The 23,870-nt window shown below is 52.0% G+C and overlaps 2 protein-coding genes and 1 non-coding gene across 3 annotated transcripts; 1 reads left to right on the top strand and 2 right to left on the bottom strand.

Annotated features, from left to right (window-relative positions):
• Positions 1-1,299: 1,299 nt before the first annotated feature.
• COL26b_011800 (uncharacterized protein) lies at positions 1,300-3,100 on the bottom strand (the record flags this gene model as incomplete). The annotated part of the gene is made up of 3 exons (XM_053184458.1): positions 1,300-1,326; positions 1,380-2,868; positions 2,928-3,100. The coding sequence occupies 3 exons, from the start codon at positions 3,098-3,100 to the stop codon at positions 1,300-1,302; spliced, it is 1,689 nt and encodes a 562-aa protein (XP_053031577.1).
• Positions 3,101-13,017: 9,917 nt separating this feature from the next.
• On the top strand, positions 13,018-14,367 carry COL26b_011801 (uncharacterized protein; the record flags this gene model as incomplete). The annotated part of the gene is made up of 2 exons (XM_053184459.1): positions 13,018-13,046; positions 13,095-14,367. 2 exons carry the CDS (start codon positions 13,018-13,020, stop codon positions 14,365-14,367), a joined length of 1,302 nt encoding a protein of 433 aa, XP_053031578.1.
• A 5,764-nt stretch (positions 14,368-20,131) lies between these two features.
• COL26b_011802 lies at positions 20,132-20,212 on the bottom strand. The gene has a single exon. It is a non-coding gene; the product is annotated as a tRNA-Gly (tRNA).
• Between the last annotated feature and the right edge of the window lie 3,658 nt (positions 20,213-23,870).

Here is a 23,870-nt window from a genome sequence, read left to right on the forward strand (position 1 = left end):
ACGTGACCTGTACTATAGTTCTTCCGTTCCGAGTGAGTCCCTGTTGTTCCCGTGATCCTGCAGTACAAATGTCCTGTCCTAGCCGCCCGACGCCCAAGTGGGTCGGTTAACTGTTATCCATGCATAACGGGTCGTAACATAAAGGAACTTAAGGATATATAAACGATCACTATAGCGTAGTAGTAGTTAATAAGGGCGGTTAGATATATAGGGGGTAGTTAGAGTAAGGGGGACCTCTTATGTATCCCTAGTTATACAAAAATTCACAAAAGAATTCTTCACAAAATGGTTCGGCTTGAGTATTCTTGAACCTAGAGGTATGGCGCTCAAAGCAAACAGTGCCCGGCACATCTGAGCCATAGCCTGGACTCTGCACAACGTCAGTTTCATAGCCATTCGCATGCGGTATGAACAAGTTTCTGATGCCAATTCTATTTCTCGTTGCTGCCATCTTTAGACTCATGCTCCGACTGCCTTTTATAATGGTCCCAGAACCGCCAAAAGTAGACTTTGCAAGCATTCATAAACCCACTCAGATCCACCGACAGGAATGAACGCCAATGTCGTAGGTAGGCTCTGTTACGGTCCACTTTTCCAAAAAGAACAACTCGGGCGAACCTATCAACACATATCGAAGGCCTTAAAGCGGCAGACCCGTGACCACAAGCACACCGACATGATCATCATCGTCCGTGATCCATATCCCTAGCTTGTTCGGCAAAATAACGAAGCCCGACAGGCAGGGCTTCATTCTCAAAGCCCAAATGGCAGATCTTGGTTGCACAAGAGCTTTTCGCCGATGTTGAACACAGCCAGCTCTTCACGCCGTGGAGGACAATGATCGTGTAGTGGGCAGCAAGCATTGTGAGCTTGGCCAAGCTTGAATACTACTGTTGCTCCACCACCCACCACGAATGGGACACTGGAGTGAACGGGTAGGATCTCGCCCGTTAATCAAGACAAGAGAGGCTGGTTGCGAGAGTATTGGTGGTTCTCAGCGTCTTTAAAAAACATCCAATGCGAGTTCTTATCCCAGTATTCTTCAAGATTAGTAGAAAGCCATTAGCAGTATGGTGAAAATCGCCCCAAAGGGCTTGAGATTGCGGGGTATAAAATCTATCTACAAACGCCAGAAAATGAGAGCCGCCGCGGGATCGCCGCCCGTGGATCGATGTAGTAATGATACAGAGTGGGTTGATATGTGTACACGGCCCGGTCGACCCCCAAAAAAGAGCCAGACCTTGACCAAATGAAGCAAAGTTGGCGGCAGACATGTGATGCTATGCAATGCAGTGGCACTTAGACCAAGACGTAGAGGGCGCAAATCTAGAGCGATGTTAGTTAGTGTGCTGACTTAAAATGTGATAGGCAAAACGTACCATGCTCAGTCCCATGACCATGGAACACCAAAAGCAAACGTTGTTGAGAGTCTTCTTCCCACGGACCCACTTGGTGCGCTGCAGGACAACAATAGGTAGCTGCAACATCTGGCAGACGAACCCATAGCCGCGAATCTTCTTCGTGATACACGCCATGACGATCTCATGCCCGATGGCGGAGATGAGGAAGGTGATGACAGTGGCGGGAAAGCGACCAATATGCGGTCGACTGGCGCTGTAGACGTGACGACGTAGGAAGCTGTAGACAGGAATGTTCCACTCGCGAGAAAATTCCATCCAGTCGGTCGAGTTCCACCAGTCTGAGTAGAAGTGGCGGTCGGCAAAGTGGGTGAGCTCTGCAAAAGCACCGAGTGCGTACTCAAAGATGACCAAAAAGACCAGTAGGAAGGTCAACATGAAAGGGAAAAGAAGCCAGGAGATGCTCTCGGCAAGGATGAGGAGAGCCTCGGAGACGGGCGGAGCGGGAGTCGCGTTGAGGCGCACGGAGGCGTCGGTCAAAATTGGGAGGATGAACTCTTCCGAAATGACCGTCAGCAAGGAGATGCAGCCAAAGACGGCGGCAATCTTGGAGATGAGGTTCTGCCAGTCGATGCGCGCCGTGCGAGGGTACTCGAGTTCGTAGCACAGAGTAGGGCAGAGGAGGTAGTCGAAGTAGTTGGACCAGGTCAGGTTCCGAGGATAGGCATTGTTGCCCAGCGGGGAAGTAAGCTCCTGGGCGAGGTCCTCACGAAGCTGATCGATTTCATCGGAGGTGGACTCAGAGTCGGAAGTAGCCTCGGGGTTGCGGCTCTTCGGGCTGCTGACAGTTCCCATCGGGTTATCGGGGGTCGGGTATAGGTAGACCGGATCCTTGGAGGCAGTCGAGGGGTTGTCGAGATCGTACAGACGCTTCTCCGTCTCGCACAAGTGGCCGTTGTAGAAAGCCCAGCTATGCGTCTTCATGAGCAGAACCATGGTGTGCAACAGCAGGAACACTTGCGCAGTCCATGTCCAGTCAAGAACGAAAGGCACGGCAATCCAGAACACCAGCCAGACGACCTGGTATATGCTCTGGACGGCCATGCCGCCGTTCTTCCATGTGAAGGCGCTGTTGGCGGGGGCAGCGCGCCACACGCGGTGGAGGGGCAGAGACACCAAGGTGGTGGCCACCATGAGGAAGTCGGCGATGGCCAGATGCCAGATCTTGATGGTGAACAAGGTCCAGATCTGGACGCGCATGGGGTATCCCGTATCCTTGATGTTGCGCAGCATGGTGGTGATGGCCATGATGGCAAGTCCGATCCAAAATAGGTTGAAGAACCCATGGAAGTCGCGGTAGTCGGAGTTCGGGTCGAAGTGGGAGACGCGGCTGGCGAACTCGATCGTGGGGAAGATTCGGCGGCGTTGTTCGGCGCGAGCTTGCTTTCGGGCGGAGGACATGGACTTAACGGAGGGGAGAGCATCGGCGGGAACGGGTGTCGAGCGACCACTGCGACGAGGGTGTTAGCTGTGGGATTATCGGCAAAATTGAAGCTGGGATGGGCATACCTCGTATTGCCGCTCGTCTGGCCCGTCTCGGACAGAGGAGTCATCCCATTGAGCTCGCCAACAGAGGTGTTGCTGATGGTCCTCGTGAGCTGGGAGTGTTGCGGCTTCCTGGGCCTCGGTCGCAGTACATGGTCGTGCGTAGCGCCGTTGGGCGCGGTCGCTGTTGAGGCCATCGTGTCCGGCTTGGTCGGGGTAGATTGGAGCTATTGACGGAGCTCAGACCGGTCGCGAGTCGGAAGGCTTAAAGTTGTGAAGCTTGCTGGCGCCCGGCCGGAATCGTGGGATGCAATGGAGCACGGCCAGGTAGATAGATAGGTGCAGTCGGTCCTCGGCGGAAATGCGTACGCAAGCGTGGCGGCAGCGAAAGGAGGGGAATGCGAGTGATGATGCAAGCGGCGAGAGGTGGTCGACGACAACCGGCAACGGGGATGTCGGCTCCTTTTTTTTTAGGTTCGTCGCGAAAAGGAGACGACTGAAGTTAAAGAAGGGTCTCAGGGTCGCAATGAGAGTTTGAATTTGGATTCAGGGGTTGCGGCCATGTCCTCAGGTAGAGTCCGCGTATATGAGGCGAGGTATCCGGCTTCCTTATGCTGTGCAGACGGGACCCGCGTGTGGTTGATGCTGGATACCAAGGCAAGGCGTGGGTAAGTGATGCCCCTCCTCCACTTGCTGCTGCTGCACGTCGTTGGCGCCGTTGGGGTCCGCGTCGCATTGAGAGGTCAGCGCCGCCCACCACAATTACCGGAAGGAGCAGCCACTGCCTGTTTCTGTCTCTCACCTGCAGACTGCACAGCACTTTCCGGTCTTTGGGGCCACGTTTACGTCACCCCCACGTGATGCATGGGATCACGGGCCAGGGTGGGGGCAAAACCAGGTATGCACCCAATCAGACAGCTGCTAGATGCTCCTTAGTGCCCGGAGCAGAGAGCCTCGCCGGCGATCTTGACAGGGGTGCTCGCTCCCGGAATCCGTCGCCATTGACTTCTTCCTCCGTTGGGCCTGGAGAGATGCCGTTCGCCGGCTCAGCTTCCGTCATGTCCAACCGGAGCATTTGTTGCTGCTAACGCGCACTGCCTTACGTGGCGTTGGCCGCACAGCCACACCTGCCATCACCAATGTGCCAATGTAGGAGCACAAACATGTGGCGTTGAGCATTTGACGTGCAATATCACTCGTCTGTTAAAGCTGGTGCCTGCTGCGGCCCGGTCTCTCACTGGCTAATAACCCGATCGGCGCCGGCAGTGCGGCTTAGCGTCGCCGTCAGCATCCAATTTTGAGCTCCCTGCAACGCTGTCATCCTCTTTTGATGCCGTGGCATGGCCCGATTTATCCTTCAGAGTTGTCACCTAGGACCTCTGACAGTAATGAGAAAAGACTGATTCAATAAGCTCTTGGTATTGCACTGCCCCTCTCGTGGTACAGGGCTCCTACCTAGGCTTATTTCATCTCTACCTGGCCGGGTCAAAAGCAACGAGTTGACCTGTGTTCTGAGAAGATCAGAAACTCAAAGCCATCTGACCGAAGCTGGATTCCCGACCATGGTATTATGCTCAGTGTTCAAAACCACTGCTTGAAAGGCGAGTACACGATACTAGTGAAAGATCAGGAAGCAATCCAAATAGGAGAATGAGAAAAGAATTATAGATATCGTGTATGAGAACATATTGACGATTCCCGTAGTATAGTGCAAGCTGTCAAAGTTTCCTCACACAAAGGCAAATTGAGCTACTGAATGATCCTACGAATATGCTTAAGATTGAAGGGGTAAGCTTCAAGCTGTCTAGTTCATTACTTGTTTGAATAACAGACACATAGAAGGTGCAAAAGGTTCCGATATTATGAGCAACAACTACGCCCAATACACCAGAAACACCGACCATCAGCACTGAGCAGTGCTTGTCATCAACTCCTAGCTAGACGTCGATTGCTGAACTCTACCGTGTCGACTTTGGCTCTTCTCTGCACCAATGTCCGCGATTACAGATGTAAGCAAGCGAATACGATCATATGAATTCCACCCTAAACCTGATTTCCTCGTTACATATGCAACCGGACGGGTAAAAGTCGTTTTGAAGGTGGTCAATCATTTCTCGCGACCGCAGAAGCGTGCTGGAAACTGGTTATGAGGATAAATATTCGTTCCAACGTTAGAGGTTAAGCACCCCAAATGTCCCTCATCTTGTGTAACTGGGTTCAAATTAGCTGTCTATCGGGAGACGACTTGTTAGTAGTTACTGATTTCAATGCAATGCTCGCCACATGAATCCAGGTGATGGCGAGGTAGTGGAACGAACGTAGTGTGGTGGTACGTGTGAATATTTAAAGGGTGATGATGAGTGATAGTAAATCAACATGCAAGACAAGTTGCTGGTCACAATCCCACTCTGGATGAGAGGGCGATAGCACAGAGTTCAACATTGCATGTCTACGACTACAGCTCTCGGCATGAACGATAAGTGGACATTGTTTCCCGGAGAAAGAAAATCTGATTCCAACATGACCTTAACAACAGGAACGACGATAACAATGGCAGATTTCGAACAATTTGAACTTCAGAATCGCAGTAGACACGATAATAGAGTCTTGTTAAATACGCGAGCTTTATTTGGAAATCATCACTACTATTAGACAGGCGTCTGGATGTAATCTGACGAGGGTATAACGAGTGCCTAAGTGCATACTCAATAGTAAACACAATGTGTTCCCTCGTCCTCTCGTAAGGAGTTCTATTCCAGATGTTACAGATGAGACATTCAGAGCCTGCGGTTTCCAGGCTTTCAGATAACAAGTTAGGTGCTTGTAGCTTTGTGTCGTCGCCCAGTCCAAGAATGCTAGACAGTCAGAGGGGCTCACCTGCGAGCTTCAATGCGCTTTTCAGCAGCCGCACGGGTCCCATCCATATTGCTCATGATGTCTATGATCGTTTCCTCACTATATCTCGCTGAAACGATGAATGATTTTGGTCATGCATAGACTTGTCTTCCCTCATCAACGTCGAGGACACCTCAAACCACACGTAGTAAAAACTAGATATTAGGACTAATTTGATATGGAGCTCATCAAAGTCAGAAGAAAATGACCAGATGAAAGAGAAGACCAATTCTTTAACCGCAGCCTATTCAACATGAAAGTTCAAGTGCGATGATGGTAGCTATGGCAATGTCTACAAAGGTTCTCCAGTGGTCAGCTGCCATTGAGAAGAATGGTATCTTGGCTTCTTCGTAGTTAGATGAAGTGAAAGTTCAAAACCCTCCAGAATGACTGGTATCTGGCAAGTCTTTCGGGCTGGGCACATCAGAGGAATACAAGGGAGTGGAAGGAATAGCATCGATGGACGATAGGGGTAGCTACCTACCTATCGATACAAATAACGATGATATTGAACGATGGCGAAAAGTCCAGTGAGAAATGCTATTGATTCCTAAATGTAGTTATCTTCTGGGACTTCGGCCGTCAGAGGCAGAACAAACCCTGACTCGCTGTTGCGATCCATATGCGCGATAACGGCAACACAGAGATCTCGGAGCAAGGCAAGTATTACAGGCCAACTATAGTTATGTTAAGATCTTTAGAAACAATGACGAGACGTTTTGCAGAGTTTAATGAGACTCGAATTTGAGGATGTTGGAGGTCGATCGACTCCCACAGAACAGAGCCTGCCGAATAGGGGCTTTTGCACATGTATGGAACAACTACTTGGTTCACGAATTGAACTTTGCGAAAGTCAAGAAACCAACACAAGCCAGGAGACCCAGGAGAGGATGATAATGATCATTGTAAGGCTTCTGTTTCCATTTACATATAGGTACCTACTAGGTTCGGTGCATGTGTCTGGATGCGAAGTTGCCGGGACTTAAGGTAGCAGGTTACTGCCTTTGCGGGAAGGGATGAGGTGGATGCGTCAGGGTGGGTAGTTGCCTCTGTGGCTTTGAAGCAAGAGCTTTGGAAAGAACGACACTAGGTTGAGGGAACCACTGACCCGGGAAGGCAGCCGTGGGTCGAGCCTTCCTCACACCGCGTCGGAGCCGCCTCTGGAAGGAACCGGTGGCTTCCAACCCGAACACTCCCTCGTCCGCATCACGACCTTCCTTGATGCTGACAACAACTCAACGCGAAGAGATCCAAGATGTCCAACACCACATACCACGTATCAACGGGACTCAAGACAGAAGCACACTACACCACCGCCTGAGTTCTTATCTTGCCGCTTCCTACTGCGATTGCTTCTGGACGTCAGCCAGGCGCCTGCTGACCCTGGCATCAGCTATCAATGTGCGTCAAGATCTGACATACCTCGCTAAGAGTGCGAGTGTCAAAAGTGCCGCGGACGCGTCAGGCGTCAAGGCAGCCTCCGAGGACACCCCCTAATTGACTGCAGGAAAACGAACCCCCGCGCCTGAAGCACCGGTCGTCATCGGATGTCTCCTACGCATTGGCTAAAGTGTCTCGACATGGCATAAGCGTACGGGCTCTGTGCCTGGTTTAGACCGTGATTCTCTCTGGAAGGGGAGCGATCAACGACAATCGCCGTCCATGAACTGATGTGTCGCCTGGAGACCTCTAGCACGCACCCTGCGCATGATCTGACGACAGAGCGAGTCACTTGGGAGGTAGTCATTCTCGATGAGACGCATGTGCCCATATCCGGTCGAAATTCACGACACACACGAGACGAAGAGGACGCGAGCTCAATCTTGTTGGTTTGTCTGTCTCACCCTTTATCGCGGACCTGAGCATTACTCGGTGACAGAAGCTAATCTTGACTTATCCACCAGGCCCGAGCAAATTCTCTTTGGATGCCTCCATTACCCAACGGAGCCAAGCGTCATGCCTCTCGCCGACATGCCGGGTGACATTGACAACGAGCCAACGCCCCGGATGGCTCGCGGCCGGGGAAAGGCTAGGACCGGCAGTCCAGTGACATCTATCCGTGCATACCCGTCGTGAACGACCGTTTGGGTACCGCCCAAGGAACGCGGCTAAGGAAGCAACACAGTCACCGAGTGTGGTGCTCAGTCAGATAACGCTGTTGGCCCACTGGGCTTCGCAGCCACGAGCCTCACCGAAACCAGTCAGTATTGATAGGACGGCCCTGTCAACTGTTGCGGGAAAACTCCCTCCTCACGGCGCCAATGTCACCGGCATCTTCGGTGAATATGAAATTACCCCCGTCGCAACGGCTAGCATAGGTCTTTGGCAATGACGGGGACTCGACCAAAGTACCCTACCTACCTTCCCAAAGGAAACAAGGTGGAACTCTGGCGTTATCACCTGGGCCACTTCAGTCCACGTATTTGGAAGGGGAATCGGCATCGCAGTCGACCATGATTCGACTTATCACGGCACAGCAAGCTCCCAGCTCAAACCTTTCGTGGACTCTGAGCTGATTCGATGCCTCCGCAAAGATAACCAGATGTCTCTTCTCGGGTTGTGGCTGCCACACCACAACCCCAATATGCATCTCCAAATTGACATCGCGGACGTCATCGGTAATCTGGGACATAACCTTACGCTGGCGCAAGATATCGCATTGGCTGCTGGCGAAGACGTCTACGTTCCACGGAAGACACCCATCAACATCCGAGAAGTGGGTATTCTCCAGGCGATCACAGGCGCCCAGAGCCACTCGGCTCGCGTGCCCTGAATAATGGATCCGGGGACGACATCTCCAGGGCCGATCGCTTCTGGAGCGCAACGTGAGCACGTCTTCATGCTCATGAAGTCGTGCTTGAAGTGTGTTACTCAATCGAAATTGCATGCTTGCTGGAGATAGCTGGGGACAAACCGACGGCATCGCGGTTCTGCCCGTGGATCACTCGGGGTCTGGTCGGTACAGAGACCCACGCTGAAATGGAGATTAATCGCCGTACTGACTGCTATCTCATTCGACCGGGCATTTTTGTACTGCCCGCCGGCTTCACGCTCTTCATTACCCCGGCCTCCGAAGCGGTACGAAACAATCGGTCGTTGGAGCATTCTGACAGAGGGACTCATGTCAGCTCAATTCATTTTAGGTTGACAAGGAGCCCGTCGCCGGTTATCGTGCTCCGCAAGGATTTCCTTGGCCAAAGGGATATTGGGGTCGAAAATTCGAGAAGTACGGTCGACACCCGGCACTTAGCTGCATTGGGATATGTCGGCATCCTGCGTCCAGCTTTGAGGTGGTATTCCCGCGAGCATTCAGCTGCACGCTGAAATGTTGCAGAGCGCAGACATACCGCTGTTTCCTGCGGGCTTCGAGGGCCTGCAGAGGCTGAGACTTCGAAACGCTTTGGAAATTCTGCCTCGATGAGAGGAAAAGAGAGCCTTGAAGCAGGCTATCTGGTTGCTTGAAGTCAGCATTTGGCCACACCTCGGCCTGAACAGAACAGCACGGACAGTGGTACAACCGGCCGAAAGCATTTGGACCGCGTAGTGGCTGGCATTTTGGGTCTGAATCGTGGCGTCCTTAGACGCATCCTTAGACAGAGATCCCCTTTGTCTTGCGGCCAGTCCGCGGGAGCTCGCCCCCAAGCCGCCTTGCTTGGCCAGCTTCGCCGTCGCCTATTGGAAGTGGCTGAATGGCACATCCGCGATCGCAACTTTCAACCCACCCAACGGGTTAGCCTCAAGCGGCGTTCATTCGGACGTGTCTCTGACAGCATCACGGCCATTGGCCGTGCTCAACGAGTGGCTTATCGGATGGCACCAGCACGGGTTGGTGGAAGGCCGTTGGAACATGCACCATGCTTCTACGGCGTTAGTCTTCCGCCCGCGGCACAGCTCTCCCCAGCTTTGCTCTTTGCCTCACACACAGCTGGCCAAGCTGGCGTTGGTTGCTTGGCTAACCATGGCGGAACAACGAGGGCATCCGCGATGGCGGACGATGAAGCCTTTGACCTGAGGGCGATGTGGACCGAGGGACATCGGAAGACTGCCCGGTCGCGACCCAGGGCCACAGCGAGTTGGCGACAGCCTGCGACTCTCACCGCGGCCTTTCCGAAAAGGGGGAGGGCCAGGCCGATAGGACACTCGGAAACAAGCACGATGATTGGTGGTCTGAGTCAGGACTCGGTCGTTGGCGTCTTTTAGGCCGGCCAGGTCACTTTCCTACCTTCTTAATCCAGAACAGTGGTGGCACCATTGTCACAATTCCCCGCCTCCTGGCCACCCTGGAAATTGGAATTGCTGCTGGTTGTTGTGCGCTTCAACCACATTCCCACAGCCCTACCACAGAATGTCGACATGCTTTCTGCCGCCCATTGGACAAACATGGGACGAAATCCCGGGGGTCTCCTGGACCTCTCTGTGCAGGCCCTGGAGAAAGAGGCTGGACGCAGTAGGGCGCGCTGGAACGGCGATGAACAACGAGGGAGAGTCCGCCGCGATGAGATTCTTACCCATTGAACCAACCACAGGATGAACCTGCTGCCCCAGCTTCGCCAGAAGCCATGTCCATGTCTTCGATAGCAACCCGTCCCTCCCACTCACCACGCCCAACCCAACCCTTCCCCCCATCCGAACTGCTCAGGTCCCCCCAATCTCCTCTTGCTCCTCTCGGTCAAATTGCCAGCCAGCGCCCGTTCCGAAGCAACAAGAGTGGTCGTGAATGGTTCCCCATTCGTTTAGAAGACGCCCGGACGGCTAGACTACCAGAACTTCATTGGCCATGTAACGCTTCTTTCCCCCCCTTTGCGCAGCTCCACGGACCCAGCTGCTGCTCTGTTGCTGGAGAGGCCCTCTTATCACTGGAAAGAGCCCCGAGGGGACGGGATACGGGCTTGTTCTACCCATGTGCCACGCTCGCTTTCCTTGTTGAGGAAATTACGCGAAGGAACTTTTGCCTGCAGCTTTCACCACACGGGGGAACTTGGCGACCGCCGACCAATACCAGCGCAACAGCGGAAAGTGGTCTTCGTCGAGTGTCGGAGAAGAGCCCTACCAAAACGACCTGGTGTGCTTGCTGCTGTCTGCCTTTTCGTTCCTCGAGCTACTGACGGCTCCCTGATCCCCATATCTCTCTTCCTCCGTGGACGCAGACCGCAGGAGAGACAACTTTGCCTGCCGTCCGCCGCCTGTTTTGACCCGTCCAGTCCAGCCCAGCCCAGGTCCTGCCGCCTTTCTTCCAGTGGTTTTGTTCCTGTCCTTGTCCCAATCCGACGTGTCAAGCCAGAGCAGCCAGAGCCTGACCTTTCCCGACCAGCGCCAGTCCAACCGTCTCAGGCCCTTCACTCACTCTTTAATCTTTTCGAACCCATCGGTTACCACACTGGACCATGACGCTTTCTCTTCTGCCGCTCTATTTTTAACTTGGCAGCTAGAGACCCAGAGAGACCTTCTCTTTTATGTGGCGACGATCATGGGCACTTTTGTTTGGTCTCCTCCCACGCTCTCGTCTTTCATTTGAAGGTCCAGTGGCACCCCCTCCAACCGCACGGCAATCGATGCTTGCCTTGCCACAGGCAACGCGCTGGGCTTCTTGGATGAATCGCATTCGACGACACGAGGCACCTGTCCTACCGAGGAGCTTTGACTCGTCCGAGTCTTGAACTCATCAGCCCGCAGTCCGGTCCTCTGCTCCATCGGAGGACGGGACGCGGCCGAGATGTTCAATCATTCTGGGGACAGGCCCCGCGGTGCTCCCTCAGGTTCAGGATATGGGGGCAGTCAACACGGCCTCACTCTCAATACCTCTGGCCAACAATGGCCAAGGTTTGGCATGCCGCAAGGCATGGCCGGCTCTTCTTCGACATGTCCGCCTCCGCAGCAACAGCATCAGCAACAGTCACAGAGGGATTTCTCGTCGACCATGGAATGGGCTTCACCCGGCGCGCAGCAGACGCGCTTCAACATGGGCTCCTCGATGAACCACGCACCTCAGCAGCAACAGCAGGAACAGCAGAACGATGGCATGGAACTTGACGAACTTAGCCCGGCCGGGCCTGGTGTCTCGAACTTGATCGCTCGTTTTGAGGGGATTCGCGCCGCACCGCCTAGCAGTAGCAAGGTCATGAGTCCGATGGGTTCCGTGGCAAGCCCGACAGTCACGAGCCCTTCATCGGCACACTTTGGCAGCATGAACGGCAGCATGCATAGCTCAACAAACATGAGTTCTTCTGGCATGAGTAGAATCACAAGTCCTGTCGTCAACAGCCCAGCAACGCCAAATTATTTTCGTGCCCCGGAGTCATTTCGTCCACCAGTGCCACGAAGTACCAAGCCTGTGTTGGGTCGCGCACCGTCTAACATTCCATTATTCACGCCAGACCAACAATTCGGTGATGGGAACAATCGTTCAGGTCCTTCAAACTCCGCCGCGCAACCTCAACTACAACCTCAACCTCGACAGCAAATTCAACATCAACAGCAGCTGCATTTGCAGTCGCAACCTCAGTCTCAACCTGCCCCTCAACCACCCGCTCAACCTCAGCCAGTCGTTTTCAGCTCACGGCAGAACAACCTGACTTCAACAGCGAACGCCTTCAGCTCACAGCAGAACAACCTGACCTCAACAGCGAACGCTTTTAGCTCACAGCAGAACAACCTGACTTCATCGTCAAATACATTTACCTCACAGCCAAGCGACTTTGACTCGTTAAATCCGTTCGGCTCACAACAGAACAATTTTAATTCAACACAAAATGCCTTTAGTCCACCGCAAAATACATTCAGCCCTCCTCCGAATGCTCTGAATGCCTTCAGTCCGCCCCCTCAACCTTTCAGTCCAGGCCCATTCAGCCCGGCACCCACACCGTTCAGCCCGGCGACATCAAGCTTCAGCCCAGCACCCACGCCCGCCCCGAGCTTTGTGCCCCCGACCCCGAGTGGAATGCAGACACCATTCGGCCCTCCACCTCCTACGTCGTTCCGGGTATGTGCCAACACGGCAGCCAAAAGCTTATTTTCTAACGTCGTGCAGGGCCAAGCTCGACAACCAAGCGTCGCACCCAGTGTTGCCCCCAGTGTCGCGCCTACACCCAAGCCTTCGACGGGCGCCGGTAGTCGACCATCTCGCGAGCAGGTGCCTGCCGAGGCATGGGAATCATTTAAACTAACCATCAAACAACTGTACTTGGAAGAAAGACGGCCTCTGAAGGAAGTCATGCAAATCATGGCTGACCAGTATGGCTTCCAGGCAACGTACGTCAGTCGGCTTCTATATGTTGAAACCCATGCTCACAATCACAGGCCCAAGATGTACAAGACACGGTTTTCGCAATGGGGATTTGTCAAGAACAACACCGAGGACGAGGTCAAAAGACTTTTATCAATGAAGTTTCAGCGCGACGCCGAGGGCAAGGTATCCGAATTCGTACGCAACGGCAGAGTGGTCAACCTGGGCACGTATCTCAAGCGCAAGGGAGTGACGGAGTACGATCTTGTCGATTTCGAAACGCCTGCTCAACTTCCGTCGTACGTGCGATGTCGTACCCCGACACCGCCGCCCGCTCCGGGTTATCTGCAGTCACCAGATCTAGTCAGAGCGCAGGAGACAGTTGTTGCGAACATGAGGAAGGCCTTCTTGCACTGTCGCCAGTTCGAGGTCGAGACGGATCGGCAGATTGGATGGACGTCAATCATGCTTTGGGGCGCCGGATCGAGCGACATGTTTACTGACGCGAACAAGAAATTCGAGATGGGCGAGCACGATGCCGGCGGACACTTGCTGATGAGGGCATTCAAGCGCTTAGAGATGGATCTCAAGCAACTGTCGCCACAGGGCATCAAGGAGTTACTCCTTGGTATGGTGCACCGGGACGCCGGCATGATGACTGCACTTTGCAAGTACCTCGCGGCCTATTCGACGACCAACTTTGAGCGATCTCATCCCCTCCGACAGACGTTCTCAACTCTTTACGAAGTCCAGCAGAAGCACGGCCCGATCACGCTTTCCGAACTCATTTGGGGTTGCATCCCAACCATTGCCGAAGAACTCGAAGCTATCTATGGCAGACGCCACCCCTACGTGGCCCGCACATGGATCGACCTTGCCATCTTTTACAACCACGCCAACCCCGAAAGACTCGAGAAGCTTCTCGCCGAGCTTCAACCAATGTGTCGACAAATAGCTGGACGATACGGACAGGGTAGCGCGGAGGACCTGTCTCTTCGATACGCTGTGGTGCAGTTGTTGCAAGCAGCGTGGCCTAACGGCGATACGACTCGACTAGAGGCATTGGATCTGTGGAACACGATGAAGGACGCCGGCCTCGTCTTCCCGGTTCGCGGCGCGGAGCACAACACATTCTGCTTTCACAGTCCGTTGAAGGTTGATCCATGGGACAGACGATGCAGAGACCGATATGACGTTGGTGTGCAATTTTTTCAGCAACATTGCGGCATCAAAGTATTGCCGTATTTCGAGGAGGATATGCACAACACGGAGCACGCTCCCGATTCGCATTCCGCCTTGGCAGCAGCCTTGGGGCACATGGCCCCCTCCAAGTTCTCGCTCATCTAATGGCGTCTACCATGCAACTATTATTTTCCCATTTCGAAGGCGATAAAACGAGCGACACATATACCCCCGACGAGTCACGGACAAGTGGCATTTTATTTTATTTTTATATTTTCATTTTATTAATACGACAAGAGATGCTACGATGCGACGGCCGCCAAAAAAGCAACCGCCACTTCGACAGGCGCAGGCGATTACCCGGGTTGTCAGGATGGGATCAATGATACCTCAAGAAGCGGGCGAGAAGGGATTGGAAACGTTTGGAGTATTTGGGTCAGGGCATAACGTCATGAATGCGTATCATGGCCGGCGTCTGGGGTTTTCCGATTCCAACACAGCAGCGAGCACACGCATTTCTGGAATGACATTGTACAATAGCATCGATCAGCGAACGAGGAAGATGACGCGATACCACGATACGAGAGAGGGGGGAGGGATGAGATGAGCGGAGAGAGATGAAACGACCAAATTTTGGAAAAGACAATATTCCCCCGACATGAAGGACCAAATGGTGATGCCGACAGGTTTGGCGAAGAAGTGAGATTGAAAGACCGAGGATGATGTGGGGAGGATGAGCAACGCCAAACCGAATCTGACGCGATAAGAAACCAACCAACCGAACCGAGTGCCCTGATCAGGCTGATCTGCACACCTTCAGGCCCGGACACGGAGCTGAGGGGAACATTTCTGATTGCCCTGTCCGCGGCGCGATAAGGGGATTCCCACTCTGCCCAAGCATTTCCTCTCGTCTATTTCGTCTATTCGTATGGGCTACTCCGGACGGCCCCTGGGCGAGCTGCTGCATGCATGCAGCAACCAGCAACTTGCAGATGCAGTGGAAGGGTGGTGGGTTTTCAGTTGAATGCCACGACTGAACGGTCCCACGTTCAGCTGCTTATGCTTCTTGGCTATCCTTCGCCTGGCTCTTGGCTTTAGGGTATCAGGTCGCTTTCGGTTTCTCGGTCTTTCAGCGCCATATTCTGCGAGTAACAGTTCTCGTCAAGGCTTCTTGACAACATCATCAGAAGCTCATGACGGCGGTATTGTCGGAAAAGTCAACTATCCCGACTCAATGCTGTCTTTTCCGCCAGTTCGGTCGCCAAGGCGGGGAACGGGAGTGCCGTCGGCCCAAGTTGGAGCGCGAAAATGGGCCCCTTTGCAGGGCATCGCTGCCAGAAAATGCTGATGGAGGGGTTCAGCCCCGGCGCGCCTTTCTTTCTCTCCACTGAGGGGTCCATGTTGACGGAGTTGAGCAGAGTCTAGACACCACCTCCAGTGCTAGGAAACAAATCAATGGAAACTGATCAATTCCCAGCCTGCCGACCGGAAATCCCGGGCACAGCCGGGGCTCGCTGTTGCCTCCAAAGTTGACGTGCGCTTCCAACATTGGCGTCGAAATGCTAACAATTGTCCCCCTTCCTCTTTGTCTCTTCTCTCCCACGCGCTCCCCACGCTTGACGTCCAGTTCCTCTTACGCATTGAATTGCGCTGATTCGCGACCGCCTCGCATGGCAGGGGTGTCATAGCACGAGCCAAAATAAAAATGAAAAATAGCAGCTGGCGTGAGATGCGCCCGGGATGACGAGATGCAAGCAAGGCAACATGGGCGAAATCGCGACTCGCGAGTTGGCGCGCATGTTTGGTACCGAGATGTTCAGCGTTGTTCTGTCATTTCGGGGATCGAGCCTTTTCCTTCGCACCACTTTTTTTAGAGGGTGATCCCCGTCCATTTTGATCCCTTTTTTTCTCACTCGTCTCTGATCTTCTATCTTATCTTTTGACATCTAGACCTCGGCCAAGTCCTTTTTCCCTTCTCCTCGTCTATCTGTCTGTGCACATGTGACGTGGGTCACTTACGAGGGTTCATCCAGGCTCTAGCAGATATCTTCACTGCAAAAAAACGATCGTGCGCAGATTGATATGAGATGAGCTTTCAAACTTTCTCTCCCAAAGCCCGCGGAAATTCCTGATTCCTCCAACCACTCTGAGACCATCCTAAATGAAAACTATCCATAACTCTAAAGCTCCCTTCACCCAGTCAGGATCTAACGGAACCATCTCCGTGGGCAAATCGCACGTCCCGTCTCCCCCTGATTCCTGACTCTCGACTGCCGGCCGCCCGTCTGAATTTTTGCGTACCATGGAGTGAGTGGCCAAGCACCTAGCACCCAGACATCGGCTGCTTCCGGGGGAGTTTCGCCCACCGGCAACCACCGGCGGCGGGCTGGGTCACGCTTGGCGCTGCTAGCTGGGCTGAGTTAGCGACTTGTGACTTGTGAGTAGTGAGTTGTGTGTGTGCGTCGTCCTGGGAGATCGATCGGCTTGGGCTGGGCCTTTTCTTCAACTGGCAAAGGGGGCATTGATCTGCGGGCGGTTTTGGCAGTTTAATTACTGATTGAGCGAGAATTGCTACGGGGTTTGCCGGTGGTTTGTGGTGGTGGTGGTGGTGGCTTGTTTTCGGGCTGAGAGGCGGCCTGGCACGGGTGGGATGTCGATGTGGGGACGAGGCCTGTCCGAGGGGTTTGGTGTGGTTGAACGTCCCGGGAGGATGGGTCATCGCGATTACTGCCGCTATCCAGCATCTTTCGAAGAACTGACTCTAGGGCCTTGACTTGTGACTTGCTTATCCGTGCCAGGACGGGGCTGGACTGTCCTCATACTCGGGATGCGATTTTTGCTAAGTGGGTGAACATGCGTGACAGCAAGGATATTAAAACCGATAACCGTAATATAATGTAATTCCGACCAATGCATTTATTCCTCTGTCCGCTTCGCTAGAATTACTTGCCCGGATATCAAAGCTTCATGACATGGCCAAGGGATCAGCATCCAGGTTCTGGTATGTGATGCTAGTGTCCTAGTCATCGATGTATGCGGCCTGAGACACCGGTGCCGGCCGGCACAAGGCCATATATCACAGCATCAGCGAGTTTATCAATGTTTTCAGGTTGCGACTCTACTTTCTTAAGCTCATTCAGGCCATGATTTGATTTTGATATTGGGGCATGAGTTTCATTACAAGCTTAATCCCCTGTGATCTCTTCGCTTTTGGGCAAATCTATTTGCTGCAATAGCATCGAACTTTCGTTGCGTATAATGTATTTCAGCTTGAAAGTGCTGGCTTCGCTCGTCGTCACAAGGCATAGATGACTAACGCAGATAAGATCACACACGCTACTATTCGACGAAATTTCATGAAAGATTCCCTACTTGCTAAGCCACAGTCCAAAGCGCGTCACGATATTCTCTTTCTTCTTCTCGGCCTTTGGGGTCGTGGATGGGAGGCTGGCCGTCTCCGCATTCGACTGATTATCCTCGTCATCGCTTGACTCAGATGCGGAAGAGCTCTGCGAACTCTCAATGAGGTCGCGTCCTCTTCTCTTTTTTTTCGACGTGCGTTTGCGGTTCCGTTCCATACTCCGTACACCAGGCTTTGATGGAGATGGTGCCGATGTTGGACTTCGAAGTGATTGAGGGTCTGCAGAAATGTGCAAGGGATATGGAGGGGCTGGACTCTGGGAGCCCCAACGCTTACCAGCAAGCATTCCATCGTTGTTTGGTAAAAGAGAACTCAGAGAATCCGGGTCTTCCTCCTTATGACGGGAACTTCGCGTAGGAGGCGGTACCGAAGATGGCCGAGAAGGGTCTTCGGTGTACGTCATCGGTATATCCACAGTTGAAACTTCGAGTCGAGGTATTACAGGCCGCCGTGGAGTCTTCAAGGGAGGACGCGTTGGACGCGGAAAGCTATGGTCCACATCTTGAGCTTGCTGTCGAGAAGCAGATGCAGGCCTTTTGTCCATGGGCCACATTTTCATTTCAATAGCCTCCCCCGGTCTGATCGCCGAATCCCACAGCATTGGGATAATTATCCGCCCATCTGACCCTATCAGGTCATAATGGCCTTCTTGAACATCAACGGAACATCAACGTGAAGAAAGGCTTGTTTTACCACTTATTCCATATCCTAATCGTTTGATTTTAGCCCACGTACACTGCAAAGTGTGGGTTACTTACTCTCCAGCGTCTCACCTCGTGATACGGGAGGGTGAATTTCCTTCCAACAGCATCTTTGAATTCAATCAACTCGTCTCCTTCCTTGTGTCGATGTTCATGATAAGTCGGCGTTTGTTGTGCATGTTTATATGCATTCCTGGCTCTCTGCTGTTGAGAAATGGGCTCTTGTGCGCCTGCATCTTCCGGTTTGCCACTTTCGGCTTCTTGTACTCCGAGATCTTTCGCAATAGATCCCTGAATCTCGTCGTTAGAAAGCTCAGTCCATTCAGCAAGTAACTCATCGACAACCCTTCGCGGGTCTATCGGCTTTTGCGTCACCCTCAAAGATAAATCGCCGACCCATCCATGGCCTGTGTAGGAAGATGACGGACATGCTTCATCATCTTCTTCCTTGACGGCACCATGCTCATGCTCATATTCTCCCTCCGCGCGACATTCTGCGTAAGCAGAGAAAACGACGGCATAAAGCCAACCCGCCGTGTCTCGCGTGGCGTCTCTCCACAGCATTAGTTGATCTTGTCCATAGTCTTCGTTGGCTCCTTCGTCATCGGCAACATCTGGTCCTGACCGTGAAGTCACCAACTCTGTTTCCTTAAGTTCTCTTAACGACTGGTAGGATGCTTGTACCACATTCTCTGTCTGTTGGATTTTCAAAGCTCTCTCGGCCACACCAGTATAGTCAGTACTGCTCCGTTTCGAGCTGCGCCGGGTTGTTAGCAATGAGATTTTCTTTTTCTCCTCTGCGAATGAATGTAGAAGATCCGTACCTAATTGTCAACTTGATCTGGACTGCAAGCGTCATCGTGTGGAGGATCATGTTGATGGCGTTCTTGTGAGCTTCAATCTGGTGAAGCAATTCTACGCTCATCGATCGTCTGAACACCCATTTCAATCGGCCCACGCCCCCATTGATATCCATCAGCCTCTCAATCTCGCCATGAATCGTATCGATCCGTCTCATAGCGGATCGAATACGTCCAATCAACTTTCGTCGGAATAATGACAGACCGTCTTTCAAGACGCGTTTGAGTTCGCTGAGTATGACAGAGAGATCAGCAATGCCCCGGGCAATGTCTGCAATCTCCTTTGGTGCTCCACGAACTGTGGATATTATTTCGTATATCATTTTTGAGAGTGATGCTCCCGCCTGAGAGACGCCAGCGATGCTTGCGATAACTGATAAGGGGTCCATCTTTGCAGCAATTTTCGATGGGACCAAAATCGGGAAGTATGGTCGAGGTGAGTTTTTGTACTAGGTATTCTGGGAGACAATGGCGGTCTGGTCTGAGTCCGAGCTGTTCTCGCTGGTAGGCGGATAAATAAGTAATCAGTCTCGGGAAGCTTGCTATGGTAGTAGCAAGCTGCGAGTCGGACTTGTCACACGTGAATCGGCTGGTACGTCTGACGAGGTTGCAGCAAACACGCGTCTATATGTGAAACAACCTAAGCCCATGGTCGATGCAAATGCCACGATCTCTCTTTGTGTCTGTACGGTATCACATTCGATTTAAACTGTGATGATACCTTACACATATGTGCCTTAATTTGAAAGGCATTTATATCTATAGATCCACGATTAGACAGGCTGCGTGACAAATATTATAACGATGATGTTTAAAAGCAGAAAAATCTTAACGTCTGTAAGTTTAAATAAGCATGAGTACTGTCTTTCTAAGAGCTCGACTAAATGACAAAAAGGGCAGCGATACAGACTTTCACAGCACTCGTCTATGTTAATCGCAGCAAAAATTGCGCCGAGGGGGAATCGAACCCCCGGCTCCCCGACGCTGCTTGATGGCAACGGAGAATTTTACCACTAAACCATCGGCGCTTTGATGATATTTTGTCGCTGTGGACGTGGTGGGTGACGACGCTTGCGGCAATCATGTTGTCAAGCGTTGCGTGGATCGCTGTGGGGATGGTTTGAGGGTTCAGATTCACGTTGTCGTAGAGACTTCGCCCTCCTTCATGTCAACGGTGGCCCAAGTTGTTCTTCCAACTGTCTGTCAAACTTTCCGCAAAGTCTTCTAACCGAAAATAAAAGCACACAATCGAGTCGCGTGTTTTCAAGGCTCGTGGGCTTCCAGGGGCTGGGCTAGCTAGTGAGATACATGCTTAACCGGGGATTGTCAAGCTGTTCTGCCATTGGCCTGATACTTGCGACCTTTTGGGAGTGTGTTGTCACTGTGAACAGGAAAGCAGCCAATTGCAATTGCCCTCCAGACTCTTCACGCGGATAATCATGTGGGCTTTTCAAGCAGGCTGTGCGCAGGCTGTGCGCAGGTTGCGGCAGGCAATGACGGCGAGGCGATTCTCTCGGCTGACATGCATAATGGCGTCGCCCAAAATTTACCCCTCACGGACATCCCACTCCCATGTTTCTTCTCGTCTATGCTTCACACTCCAAAGGGCGACTTCTTCTGGCTGGCGTCACTGCTCGTCCGAAGAAGACGGCGTTGATCGCGTCCTCCACTCGCCAATCGCAGTCATCGAATACGAGATATAGCATACGGCGGATTTAGTCATCGTAACCCATAAATGGACCATGGATCCCTTCTCGGCAGCTACCGGCGTAGCTGGCCTCATATCCTTGGGTATCGAGGTTTGCAAAGGCCTGAACGCGTACTGTCGAGATTATCAAAGCAGAGACAGTGACATCCTCGCCCTCAGTCAACATGCCAAAAGTTTGGAGGATTTCCTACGGTTGATCGAAGGCCGTATGAAGGGAAACTTCCAGGTCGATCAATCTCTAGCAACGACTTTCGAGGATTGTCATGCCACATGCAACATGTGTCTGCAGGACTTCGCAGCGCTCAACACCAAGTATGCTCGTCCGAAAGCTGTTTCTGGATACAGAAAGCAGGGCAAGGCATTTGTACGACAACTACAGTCTCCGTTTCATAAACACAAGTTCGATGGTCTCAAATCCCAGATGCTCGAATTTCAAAATGCTCTCTCTAGCTGCTTGCTTTTGCTAAACTAGTAAGTCTCCCCATAGAATAGGGATGGCGTCATCCTAATAATCCATAGTGATCGCACGACGGAAGTTCTTCATACCACAGTCTCTGAGGCTGCCAAAATATCTTCTGCTATCGTCTTACAGGGGCAAAGAACAACAGACCAAATATCCCTTTTGCTACCCCAGATAGACAAGAGCATAGACGATAGATTGAGCCGACTGGAAGAACTGGTTTTAGCACGCTCCAACAAAGCACCACAGACCACCCAGTTTCATGTCCAAGGAGAAGGGAAAACGATTCCTATAGACGATCGGCAAGATTTGAACACCAGTGGCAATTTATTTGATCCCGGCCGACAGTCCACCGAAAGCCCCTCATCTAGTGTTGATATTGCTATGGAACCGTACCCCCAGAGATATCAGCAGCTTGAAGAAAGAAATACGCCATTGCTTTCGAATTTTGTTTGCACATGCAAACACGCCCCTAAATGTCAACCTGGTTATCGAAGCCCCGAAATACTAGAACACAAAGAAGTGTGCCCTGCTGCCTTTCTTAACAAGAGAAGACGAACGATATCTGGCGAGATCAGGATTTTCAGCACTCTTCTTCGTTGGAAAGTCAGCGTCCGCTATTCTCGGTTTTTCCTGGAAGATCTCCAGGTGCAGTCCAATTTAACTGTGACAGCTATTCATGACAATAGCCCTGCATTCAAGCTCATAAACTCCTTGGATGAATTTAATCGTCAAATGACAGAAGATGAGGTGGAAGCGAAATTGTCGATTATTACCAGAGGCTTGCGTCAATTGTTCATGGGTCACAAAGCCTGGCCAACGGACATAACGAGGACAGACGAAAACATTATCCACGTAAGTTACATATGATATCGATTTGAACAGGCTCTGTTGACCAGACACCAGCGAGCTTGCGCTGTGTTTTCGTCGAAAAAATGGCCTGATAACACGCATCACCTCTTTGTCCAGCTGTTAGCAGCTTTGGTGTCGATGGGTGTTCCCATTAATGGAGATGGCCGTTACGGGTAAGTAAGAGATATGATAAAAAGATTACTAGCTGACTTCTCAAAAGTACCCCGCTACGGTGGTTCTTGTATTATCACGAGCTCAATGGATCAGATTTGAGCATACCAAAAAGAACGGATGGCTACCTTGATCACATTCAGCCATACAGCTTCATCGCTCGAGAATTGATACTTCAAGGCGCCATTTATTCAGAGAAACTGGAAATCTATCCACTTCCAAGGACCTCGTGGGCCCTGTCAGCCCTCTTACCTCATCTTGGAGACGCCCTTCATGGTGCGTACACGGCATCTTTTCCTGGCCAACTGAAAACTTCTTGCTAATGTACTAGAAGGATTCGATCACGGACCATTATCATCGGCTTTAATTCGAAGGTCAGAGGTCGATGTTCGCCGGCTACTTTGCCAGTCAGTCGATCATGTTCTGAAAAGGGGCACCATGAACAAACGCCGTTACATGTCTCTGTGTACTGGCCTAAAGGCTTGAAAATACTGTTCGAATTGGCAAATGATGCGTGCGCCTCAATTATTGATGCGACAGACTCAACGGGTTATACGCCGCTGCAATGCGCCATTTATTGGCCCCAAGCCGAGTCCGTGGCCATGTTGCTGGAAAAGAACGCGACAGCTGATCTTGAGGACATGTCGACCTATACAACTTATGACGAGGCCTCCTATGGGCATTACAAGCTCCATGATAAGGAAGTTTGCAAGGTTCTGGTAGCGGCTCTTGTAGACCGCAGAACAAAGATGCTGCAATATGCCCTTGAACACCTCCCCGAATCAGAAGTGGCTCGTTTCGACCTGAGGAACGTGTCATTCTTGAAAGAGACCGCATTCGAAGTTGGCGAGTCATTGAAGTCTTGCACCGCCTGGGTTCCGGCAGATTTCGTAAAGGTTAGGCCTGGGTCCGTTTACCATTCGCCCTTTATGACCTATATCTTAGCAGAGGCCATGTTCCAGGCTGGCTTCCATAACACTGATTCAAGTTGGAATGGATGTACACCTCTCATGATGCAGAACTACAACGATCTTGCAGACTTTTTAAGAATTTTTAGTTGGTTTCGCCAAAAACAAGCGAACTTCCTCGCGATTATTCCAGCTGGTTTACTTTCACGATCAGGAAGCCCCCTTCCAGGACCAATTCAATTCCGCGCAATACATCGTGTTGCGAGCATGCTGGGGTATGGAACGGCGTGCATGTCAAAAGGTGACGACAACCAGTACTCTCAAATTCGGCGTCAGTATCTTTGTCTGTTGCGGAAGATATTTTTAGAATCATGTCGAGATCCATGTCAATGCTACTGTGCGCCGGAGGGCTGCGACTCAATCTCCTTGCTTGCGAAGGCGTGGTCTAGACTACTCCGTGATCGTCTTCGAATGTTCTCCGACGGTCGCTATCAACCTCAAGTTAGCAACCAATCCGAGGACTTGGGCATGATGCTTGGCATAATTTCCGAGGAGCAAGATGATGTTAGGGCCGGATTCGTCCGAGT

The sequence above is a fragment of the Colletotrichum chrysophilum genome (assembly GCF_026319265.1).
Source record: "Colletotrichum chrysophilum strain AFK26 chromosome Unknown scaffold_152, whole genome shotgun sequence".
In the NCBI taxonomy this organism is placed as follows: Eukaryota; Fungi; Ascomycota; class Sordariomycetes; order Glomerellales; family Glomerellaceae; genus Colletotrichum; species Colletotrichum chrysophilum.